At 34.1% G+C, this 12,200-nt stretch overlaps 1 protein-coding gene across 1 annotated transcript in view; it reads left to right on the top strand.

The window, feature by feature from the left end:
* Exoc4 (exocyst complex component 4) overlaps positions 1-12,200 on the top strand; it is a 951,164-nt gene that overhangs the window by 286,526 nt on the left and 652,438 nt on the right. The window contains exon 8 of the mRNA XM_004626539.3: positions 9,163-9,308. Coding sequence (XP_004626596.1) covers positions 9,163-9,308 — 146 coding nt within the window. The remainder of the gene's footprint in view (positions 1-9,162; positions 9,309-12,200) is intronic.

Here is a 12,200-nt window from a genome sequence, read left to right as displayed (position 1 = left end):
TGCTAAGAACTCATGCTTTTTTATTTAATGTGTAGGTACTTTGTATTGAGGAAACACTGAATTTTTCTCTGAATTTTAAGAGGAATAAGTTAGAATTAAAAGTATCAGAAATCAAAAGTGGAGGTTCAAAAGGGATTATTTTTCATAAATGTATCTGAATTGAAACATAATTATTTACTTTTATTGGCTAGATAGTACACGGCAAATATTTTCTGATTTTGAGTTCTGTAGTTATTTTGTCTAGAGCACTACACAGCTCTTCATTTCATTCATTATTGCACTCAGTGGTTGTTTTACCTTGCTCCTCTTCAGCTGGAGAATCTGAGGTTGAGTGGTAGAGCTGCTGCTTAGGGTTTCCATTTATTGCATTGCAGAATATAAACCCTTATATATTTTGTGAAGTGCACTCCAAAGACATGGTTTTGCTTTCAGCTCTGATACTATAATTGATCAAGTATATTCTTTCAAGGAATCATAAATTCTTATTGGAATTTGAGAAGATGCCACATTCATTTGTCAACATGTCATTCTAGGGACACAGGTGCAGCATATTCACAGAAGAAGCACCTCACATATCTCCTGAGCCACATAAATATGAAACAGTTGATTAAAAACTTGTGACTTTAGATTACTTTTCAGATTGAGTGCAATTAAGATCTTTCTGTAGAAGGAAATCCACTGTAATTCTCAGGTTTTTTTGTAGCAGAGGCAAGGATTAGGTATGGGAACACCAAAGAAATTTTTGGATATGTACAGATGTCTTGTCAGTAAAGAATACTAAGGCTTTTCTTCTTTGGCAGAATATTGCACATTTTAGTCAAGTGCATGATTAACTTTGACATTTGGGAATGGAACTTCACGTAAAAATAAGCATGGTACTTTTGCATGTTTAATTAAGGTGTTTAGTTCCTGTCAAGGCTTAGGTTTTTTTCCCCCTGTGAAGGGCAATATATTCTCAACTTCTGAAATTTCAGAAACCTGTACTTAACCTTTAATTGTCATTCCATTTACATGGAAATCTGATTAACAACTTTTAAAGTTCATGAGCTCCTGGTAAATGCAATTAAGACCTTTTTGGATTTTGTTATTAAGAGCTGGCATTTAAAGAAGACTAGGGCCTGGCTACTATTGCAGTCTTCTCTATAGCAGGATGTCTTTAAGCAATTAGCAGAGAACATGAAGTACATGAATTGTACTGTATTGCTTCTGAATTAACATGGGTGGCATTTAAATAGCATGCTGTCTTTTTCTTTTCTATGGCTTGCTTTATGGTATGAGCTTGTTACTGAGTGGTAGCATAGTGCCAAGCATAGTTAGCTGTAGCTATGGCAGTTTTTGTAAGTGCAAGAGTTAAGCAAAAATCCTCCCTCGCCCTTGCTGTTCTCATCAGATTTACAAACGTCCACTCTCATGTCATGTGGAAACTTATTAATCATCTTACTTAATAGAACACATTCCATCTTTCTACCGGGTGTGTTATCCTTTTTTGGGAATAAAAAATTGAAGCATATTTGAGAGAGAAATAATTGATGTATATAACTACCATTTTCCAAATACTTAGACATTTCAACTCTTCAGCCTTTGCCCATGGGAAATGGGAAATATGTCCATCAGCTTTTCCATTGCAGGAACAAAATTCCTGAATATACAACCCAAAGGAGAAAAGGTTCATTTTGGCTCATGGTTTCAGTTCATAGATACCAGGCTTAGTGCACAAACAGCATGGCAGGAAGAAAACTGCTCAGTCCTTGGTGTCTAAGATACAGCAAGAAAGGGGCTAGGACGAGGATATTCCTCCAGTAACCCACCTCCTCCAGCCATATCCCACTTCCTAATAGCACATGTAGCAAATACAGAATTCTCCAAAACCCCAATTTTGAACACATGATACTTTTGTGGGGGACATTCTAGACCTAAACCTAAATGTAATGCAAATAACTAAAAGCCAAAGGAGTATAACTGGATCATATGGTGCCACCTGGACAGCACGCCAGGCGTAATGATAGAACTTAGCTTCTGTTTGCTGATGCATACAATGGATATCTTTAGGGACTTCATGTATGCAGGACACTACTTATTAGTATTTAGAGAGTTTACAAGAAAAATCAATGAAAGTATTAACAGATAAATGAGTAAAATAAATTATATAACTATATTGTTAAGTAATACTTGACTCTTTATATTATTTCTATACTACGAAAAATTCAACAGCATAAATTGCCTTTATGTAAAAGATCAAAATGAAATATAGAAATACTTGGAAAAATAGATTGAATAGGTAAACCAAGCTAGAAAATTAAAATTTATGCCAAAACAATCAATAAAGAAGTCATCGAGTTTTGGAATCTTAAATTAATTTCTTTCTTTCTTTCTTTTTCTTTTTCTTTTTTTTTTTTTTTTTTTTTTTTGGCAGAACCGGGGATTGAACTCAGGCCCTCGCGCTTGCGAGGGAAGCACTTATTCTACTGAGCCATCTCCCCGGCCCCTGGAATCTTAAATTTCTATGTTTTTTACTATAGATTTTTTAAAAACCAGCAGCGCAGTTCATTGGAATAACCTTCTAAATTGTAGTCTAATCTCAACTATAGTAAATGAAATATTTTAATGCTATAGTTTGAATTAACATATAGCATTTAGGTAAAATGCCCTATAATAATCACAGACCTATTGTAAATGTGAATTTTTTCAACAAGACTGATAATATAATCTGTGTGTGTGTGTGTGTGTGTGTGTGTGTGTGTGTTTGTGTTTGTGTGTTTGCTCGCTTGCTTTAACCAAGTTGTGGAAGCATTTTCTTTTATAAAATAATTTAATGTGGTATGTATCATTGCTTTCACACAAAAGAATTTTGCTTGCGTTAGACAGAGATTTTTCTTGTGGATTCAGAGGTTGATATAGCCTAGAAATAAATGCTATTAAGCACTTGTAAAGTTATGAAGGTTTTTATTAGGGTATTTCAGATTGATGTAAAACAGTATAGAGTAGTAGTAGATAAAGTGCATTTTCATTTAGTCACATTGGAAAGTTAAGAGATAATCATGGGGTAAGTTAAACTTTCAGCTCTATGTGATGCATTGCCAATTCTGGGTAGTCAGCTGTGGGTCCTGTAAGAATTTGAACCATTGTAGATAAATTTATTTCTCTGTGAAGGTTTTGTGGATGGGGTAGGAGTTGAACTGGTTTTTGAAATGCTAAGGTTTAAGAATATGGGAAGGTCATTTAGGTTAGGAATAATATATGTATTTCAGAGGAAGGACCTTACAAAATTTAACTAGATCTTGAAAGAGCCTGATCCTGGTTAGTTCATGTGAGTTTTTCCTTTATGGACACCTTAAAGAAAGGAACCATTTATTTCTGTTTGTACCTGGTGCTTTCAAAACCTCATTAAATGCCCCATCTCCCAGTCTTCACAGCATACTTCTTAAATCCCAATGGGAAGGCACTTAACATAGTTTTCAATTGCACCATAGCTACAAAATAAATGTTAATTGAATCTCAGCTGCCTTTGGTATTTCTAAAGATCTCAATTTGACTGAATTATAAGTAAATATTTTCACGTGTGTCAATATTCATGTACTACAGATAACCAGTATGAAGGGGTCTTTAGTAACTGAACTACTAATTGAAAATGCTAGGTCTTAACTACTCAATTGAATAAAACTCTCTCTGGAGAGTAATTTTCATCTTTAACAAGATACATTAACTCTTTCCGGACACTAGGGTAGCACTTATTTCATTGAAGCAGAAATTTAATAACTAGTATTCCTGTAATGTAAGTTAATGTACCACAGAAGGCTTGAAGTTTCACCATGGATGTTGTAGTTACACTCTGAGGAGCTCATCTGTGACTATGCAACATCAATACATAGCTGCCTTTTAGATCGTCTTCCTTTCCATTTAGGTAACCTACTAGAGAGTACCCAGTTTAAGACGTGGTATTAAGTGTCACAGAGATACAAAGAGAAACCATGGCTTGAATGAAGAGGCAGTAGAGAAGGCAAATGGCTATGAGATAAATTTTTTGAGAGATCCAAACTGTGGTATAGGTTTCAATTAGAGGTAGTATAATGGACAGCTAATTAAAAAAAAATGATCATTTTCTGGAAGGCAGGAATCATGCCTTTTTTAAAAAAAATCTTTTATTCATTTATTTAGTACAGGGTCTCATCACATAGCTAGGACTAGTCTAGCTACCAGTGCTGGGGTTACAGGTATGAATCACCACACCTGGTTTTGGTGGCTGGCATGTTGCACCTGGGGTTCAGGGCCTACACAACATGCAGTATCTGGGATCAAACTCTGGACCTTGTGCTTGCCAGACAGCTGCTTATGCCACTGAGCTATTTCCCCAGCCTAGAATCATGATTTTTTGCACAATATTCTCATTCATGTTTATTCCTCTGTGTGTGTGTGTGTGTGTGTGTGTGTGTGTGTGTGTGTGTAGATAGATACGAACAAGTATATACATATGTATGGGAAACATGAGTAAACCAATCCAAAACATCTTTTAAAGGTTTCTTACATACGCCATGTCTGCTATATGTCAATATAAATTATTAATATCTGAAAAACTGTAACAAAAGCCAGCTAACATCTTATGGAGATACTCTTCTTGGTTTCCTGATAGCCTCAACTTGGGTGTCAGTCTACTAGTAGGATGTTGTTCTCCTACTAGAAGATAGGGTATGAATGAATTATCCTACCTGGAGCATATTTCATACTGACATTTATTGGGAAAAGAGGCAGCGATTTGCAGTAGCAAAATTAGGAGGAAGTGACATAACAAAGGTGACTGCAAAAAAACTTGTAAAAAAGGAAGACAGAGGTAACACCTCCATAGGAAGCCAAAGCTTAAAAGATATAGCATCTGCCTGTTTCTTCATGCATGAGGTGCAATCTTATTAATGCATATGGATTCTGATTAGTAACATCTGACTAGAACTAACATGGTTCAGTTAAATTCTACTTAGCATCATCATTTTCTTGATCTTATGCCTTATGTTTGATAGATTGAAGCAGTAGTTATAGACAGGAAGGATCCTCTTCCCCCCAAAAAAGAAATTGACTTGATAAGTAACTGAGAATTTTTAAGGGGAGAAGATATAATTTAGCTTTATCAGTTGGTAATGGCATACAAGGAACTAGGAGAAATTAGTCTTCCGGAGGTTGATTGGGACTTGAGCAAAGGAATGATTATATTGAGCCTAATCTGGTAACATGTTATGATATAGAATGACATAAATTAAATGTAAGGTTGGATAACTATTTGAAAGATGTGATAATGTATGTGAAGAATAATGAGCTTATATAAAAGGATCAATATAGGTATGAAAATATTTAGAAAAGGAAAAATATTTAGAAAAGGAAATGGTCATGAAATGTATATAGTGTAAAACTATGTACTTGCAGGTAATTTGGAGAGAGTCAAAGATAACTATGAAGTTTGATCCTGGGGCTAGGGTAGTTCTACATTGTTGCACTTGTTTAGCATGGATAAGCTCATCGGTCAAATCTCAGTGTACAAACACACACACACACACACACACACACACACACACACACACTTCAGCGTGGTCAAAAAAACAGTTGTGGCTTTAACACAAGAGGATGAAGACATGCACACACAGAGATCAAGAAGTCTTTATTTTATTTACTCCCTCTTCTTTGAAGAGAGGTGGTAGTGAAATTTTCTTCTTCAGATTGAGTTTGTTGGATCTGTTTTTCCAAATTCTTTCAGAAAATAGAGATGAAGGAACCTTTTCCAAAACATACTATTAAGTGCAGTATTATCTTGATATCAAGGTCAAATATATCACAGGAAACTGTAGAGCATTATTTCTCATGAATATAAAATTATCTTGGACAGAATGTTAGTAAATTCAATTTATCTGAACATTTAACTACATTACATACAATAATTAATTAGGATTTGTTAAATCAGTTAATGTAATACACCAGGACCAAATCTATGCAGTCATCTCAGTAGATTCAGCAAAGCACTTGCCCTCCATTGCTGATTTTTTTTAAAAGAGAAGCTTTCTCAATCTGATGAAAGCCATCTATGAAAAAGTTGTAGTTAGCATCATAATGTATATATTCTGAAATTATTATGATAATGGTTATGTGCTATGTGTATTACTTAAAATATCAGATCTACACTCTAGTGTGTGAATTTTTCAGTACATGAATTATACTTTAGCAAAGGCTTTCTAAGCTATTAAGGGATAGAAATAGATTGCAGCTATTCAAGGATATATATCCTTTAAAGAGCTGATAATTTTTTATGAGCTTGGAGGCTATACATGTAGCAGTTATAATGCAAGTTAACTTACAAAATAGGGGAATCTCATCAACACTGTACCTTATCATATTATGTATTTCAGGGTAAACATTAATACTTGATAATTATTTATATTCTTTACAAGGCAATATATTCTTTTTTTCTTTTTTTCTTTTTTTTTTTTTTTGGCAGAACCTGGGGGTTGAACTCAGGCCCTTGTGCTTGCCAGAGAAGCGCTTATTCCACTGAGCCATCTCCCCGACCCCTTCAAGGCAATATATTCTAAACTAAATTTTTTATGCCTTTTTTAACCTGTTCTTCTGTAGTCTTGGTTATTGTTAATGACATTACAGTAGTTTTAATCCTTCAAATATGTACTTTTTTAGCTACTGTTTTTATTTCTCCTCTGCTATGTAGAACAATTGGTTAAATTTTATTTTCTGTGTTGATTTTCAGGTTTATACTTAATTGTATCAACTAGTTGGGTTTTTCTTTTGTATTTTAGGGAAGGGTCTACAGGGTGTTCAGGGTCTCACTACTAGATCCCACTCCTAGTGATCTGCCTGTTTCCAGCCTTCCAAGAGTTGGGATTACAGGTGTGTGCCACCACACCCAGTCTCAATTGCCATCTCAGCGTGCCCTGGGGCGCATGTTTATTATTAGCATGACATCAACTCTATTTTGGGAGGCTTTCCCTTCTTTCTCTCCTTTGTTTTTAGTATTGCTTTGCAGTGTCATTTTCTTCTTATTTTGTGTACTGCCAGATTAATTTATGTATAGTGTATTTATCAACATGTTATTTATCTGTTCAGACTCCCTTTTTAATCTCCTCATTTTGTGTATACTACCAGTACATGAGCTTGATTTTAAACCTCCTAGATGTTTGTTAGTATACCTTCTTTCCAGGCTTATCTCATTTCTTATTTTTATTTCACTTAAAATATTTGCTGTATACTGTGATGTCTCCTTTCTCCCAGCACTGTGTTCCAGTTGCCAGGTTTTACACATTCTAAGGTTTTTTTTTTTTTTTTTGTTTTTTTTTTTTTTTGGTCCTTCTGTGGTGCCATGATTCTAAGTCTTTTCACTGTCCTAAATAGGCACAATCTTTCCCTCTTACAAATGCTCGTAAGCATTTTTTCATACTGCTGTGTTATTGCTTTTTCCTTTGTTTTGTAGTTGTCTGTGTGGATCTACATTACCAGATAAGCACATTTAGGGAAGGATATATTTTTGAATCCTCTTTTTATATCTAGAAAAATTCCCTGGATAAATTATATATATATATATATATATATATATATATATATATATTTATTATGATAAGTGAAAGCATTCTTTTGGAAGTTGTTTAAATCAGGTCTTTTTTTGTTAAGAGTTCTGCTGGGAAACAGGATAAAAAAGAAGCAAACCATGAGGTCTTTGATCTAGGTTTTGCTGATTAGGTGTTTGATAGAAGTCCAGGATCTACATGTATACTCTTGAAATTTTTCATTTGTTTTCTTCTGAACACTAAAATAATGAGCTATTCAAAAGATCATACTAATCATTGTTTTAATAGTAGAATTGCCATTGATAATGAGTATAATTAAGCAGACAGCCATTCCATTTTCAAAATGACTGTTTATGTTTTTTTAAGCTGCAGAATATTTTAGGCCTAATATATGGGAAATTAGACTACTATTGAAATTCATAGCTTTTTCTCTTTTTCATGTTAAGATTTTATTCTTTGGCAACTTTATGGAGGAAAAGCTGGTTTTAGTAATTGTAAGTAGAAGTCTTAATTTTAAATATTATTACATTGCTTTATCACTTCTGTTGTAATGTTTCCAAGAACCGAGGTGAAATTTTGAAAGATATGTTACCCTGAGTTTTGTCCTTCACTTTTTTCTGAATTTTATACTGTGTTTGAATGCTTGTGATGTGAGTGAAGTTTCATTCTTTTTAAGAATAGATTTGGAGGTCATTAAATACGGTTGAAATCTTGGCCTATTATTTTAATGTGATTACAGGAATGATCTGATGTTTGAATTCCTGTTTGATATTTTTAGAAACTCTAATGATTTCTGTTATAGATTTATAATTTTTCTTTTGTAACAATGGGAACTCTTTAGAATACTGTCTCAGAAATGATACAATAGCTGATTCAAGATCAGTTTTAACCCCACTGGTTCTAACAGGAATTTATTTTATAAGTAGAATCTATTTGCGATAGTCGATCAGAGAAACAGTTGCTTTTCTTTTTATTTCAAGATGGAAGTAGTCTTGGAAAGTTTGCAAGTTATGACCTGTGAGCTTCTTTTAGCCTCTCTATAGCTACGTTTAAGAAGTTTGATAGAATACTTCTCACTGTGCTGCTAGAATGAGGGGGAAGATCACTGTCTTTGAAATTAGTCCACTGCGGATTACTTTGTAGCTCCTGAATCTCTTATGAGCTCCATTTCTTTATGTTACAGCCTGAGAACTTCTTGAAAACAATGCTTTAAATGAAATAATACATTTACATGCTTTAACACCTTGCCTATAGCATTGTGAACCCATATTAAATATTAGGGCTTGTCTGTGAAGCCCAATGTAATTTAGAGTAATGAGGATTACAATGATTAAAGAAAGATATTAACTCAGCATTTTACCTGGCACATAGTAGATATTAAATGAGAATATAGTCTTTATCTTCATATACCAGTACCTACCACAGTGCTTGCTCAAAGCATGTAACAAGCAGATGGCTTTCTGGCTATAATGAATCTTTTCTCAGATCTCCAAATAGAAAAATGAATAGCCTGGTTAATGTAATTTTGAATGTCATGAATGTGGTTTTAGAATTAGATATGTAGGTATCACATTATAGGTGTGTAAATTAAGTGGTTTATCTGGTTACACAGATGCTGTTGACTGAATATTTGGACATGAAAAATACTCGTACAGCCTCAGAACCATCAGCTCAACTCAGCTATGCTAGTACTGGACGAGAGTTTGCAGCCTTTTTTGCCAAAAAGAAACCCCAAAGGCCAAAGAATTCTCTTTTCAAGTAAGTATTCTTGGGGCTTGGGAGATTACTCAGTAGAATAAGCACTTGCTTGGCAAGTGCAAGGGCCTGAGTTTAGTCCCCCGTTCCACGAAAAACCCCAAAAAATCAAGTAAATATTCTTCTGTTGCTAAGAAAGCAAAGTATGAAGAAATGTTAGATCCAAGAAAGATGATTTTTCAGCTTTATTGATGGCCATTACTTTCTCCAGCTAAAGTTGATATGAAGTAATTTATAGTAAAAAAAAAAGTGTATGTATAATTTTATTTAACTTTTTATGTAAGTTAATGTGACAAGTTTTGAATAGCTATTTTAGAATATGGTTACTGGACTATCTAGAAATCATAATAAACATTTCTTAAGTTTGTTTCTGAGGGGTTTTATATAAAATTAAGGCAAGTGAAACTCTCAATATTTCTAGAGAATTTCATTTGAAATGAAAGAAAGTGATGTATCTTGTCTTTCAGCCCCAAGTACTAAAAATAATCTTTGTTAAAGAAATCATATGAATCTCCCTACCTTAGTACTGTTGGGAGTTTTGTGGTTAGATATTCAATTAAAGAATCTGTAAGTTTTAAAAAAGTTATTCTCTTGGTTAACTCCAACAGGCTGTTTGCTCAAACTACATGTCTCTTGGTAACACCTAATAATTAATATTATTAATTTAAATGTTGGTATTTACTATCAATGATTGAGTGCTTCCTATGTATGAAGTACCATACGAGGTAAATTTTTCAAAATGTTAATTGACCATAATTTTGGTTATAACATTTTATTAGCAATTGTAGAAGCTAACATTTATTGACTTCTTACTATGTGCTAGCTGAGACTTTTTTTTTTTTTCCTTTTTTGTTTCATACTGGGAATTAAACTCAGGATCTTGCCCTTGCCAGGCAAGTGCTGTGACACTGAGCTATATCCACAGCTCACTTTCGCCTTTTTTTGTGAATTATCTCTTTTGCTCATTATAACTTTATAAGCAAATATGCTATTTTTATTTTTATTTCCGATACCGGGGATTGAACTCAGGACCCTGCCAGGCAGGCACTTATTCTACTGAGCTATCTCTTGGGCCCAATTATGCTATTTTTAATCAAATTATCCATATAAAAAATTGAGATGTGGGCCGACCAGATAGTTCAGTAGACTAAAGTGCCTGCTTGGGCAGGCACAGGGACCAGGTTCAATCCCTGGTGTGCCATGCTGGCCCTGCCCTTGGGGCACATTGAGAAGGGGAGTGAGACTGGGTGTGGTAGCATGTGCTTGTAATCCCAGCACTTGATAGGCTGAAAACAGGAGGATCACTATGAGTCCAATCTGTGTAGTGAAATCCTATAGGTCTTGTACTAAATACATTTAAAAAAAATTGAGACTCAAAAAAGGCTAAATAAATTATATATGATCACATAGCTAATAAATGCTAAAAGCAAGATTTAATTTCTGTCAATGTAACCTCAGACTTGTGTATCCTTTTGAGGGATTATCTATCTATCTATCTATCTATCAATCAATCAATCAATCAATCATTCTTGTCTTTTGAATTCATTTGCAGTAGCTACAACTCCATTATATTCTAAACTGTTTCATCTTGTCTTGCATTTATTTATTTATTTATTTATTTATTTATTTATTTATACCAGGGAATCAACTCATTGGTTATCTCTCTGTCCATTGGTTACTTATCTTTATTGTGGGACATAAGACCTAAAACCCAAAGTTAAAAGGGGAAAGGTTTATTCAGCTCCTAGTTCATACAGGTTTCAGTGCATTATCTGCTGGCTCCAGAGCACAGTGGCTTGGCCAAGAACAGTTCTTGGTACCTACAAGACAGCAAAAGCAACAAAGATGAAGGGAGAGATGAGCCTCTTTTTGTTCCTTATGTTGTATAGTCTTCCAGGATTAGAACTAATGTCATTCACCTTTAATCTCAGCACTGTACACTCTAGATTCAGCCATCTCTGAAAAAGTCCTATGATTGGTTACATGAGGCTTTGGGGGAACATTTAGACACAGATTGTAACAATCTTTGTGATTTATTTTACTATTGATTGATAGTACTCATAGTAATTAAGTTAAAATTTGAAGTTAGTTTATCTTATTATTTAATAAACTGGGGATTTAGTACATTCCTGCTTGGAATGATGTTCATTCTGTGTATTGAATATAGTCCCTCTTACCCAGTTTACTCATTGGGTAGATGTATCAGTTAAAATACTTGGGCTATAAGTAACAAAAACTTCCAGATAGAAATATGGGAACATTATTTTCTACAGAATAAGGATGAACATGAAGATTTTCTTTTTCTGTTCTAAGTTATCATAAAAGTTCTAGCTCTTGTCCCTCTCCCTTATCACCCCCAACAAATCAGCAGTCCTTTCTATTGCAATCGCAAGATGTTTGCATCATTTCCATTCTGATAAAGAAATAGAATTCTGAAATTAATCTTTCAAAATTAATTTTATAGAGTTATTTAGACGTAATTATTTTAGAGCAGTTTTAGGTTTAAAATGAAGCAAGAAGTATACAATTTCCTTATAGTTTGTGCCCTCTGATTTTCCCTGGTAACATTTTGCATTAATGATATATCTGTTAAAATTGATGAACCAATGTTACTATAACATAATTAACTAAGTCCATAGATTATGGTAGCGTCCACTGTTTGTGTTGTATAATTCTAAGGGGTTTTGGCAGGTGTATAATGCCACCTATCAACTAATAGAGTACCGTAAAGGATGATGCAGCTCCATATATCTTTAGTGCTGCATTTGGTCTTTCCTCCCCTTCTTCCTAACCCCTGGGAACCACTGGTAAGTTTGTTATCTTTGTACTTCATTTCAAGAATATCTTATATTTAGAATTATGCAGGGGCTGGAGAGATGGCTCAGTGGTCTAAAG

Source organism: Octodon degus, unplaced genomic scaffold, assembly GCF_000260255.1.
Source record: "Octodon degus isolate 3935 unplaced genomic scaffold, OctDeg1.0 scaffold00015, whole genome shotgun sequence".
In the NCBI taxonomy this organism is placed as follows: domain Eukaryota; kingdom Metazoa; phylum Chordata; class Mammalia; order Rodentia; family Octodontidae; genus Octodon; species Octodon degus.
This window is presented reverse-complemented; position numbering and strand designations above follow the sequence as displayed.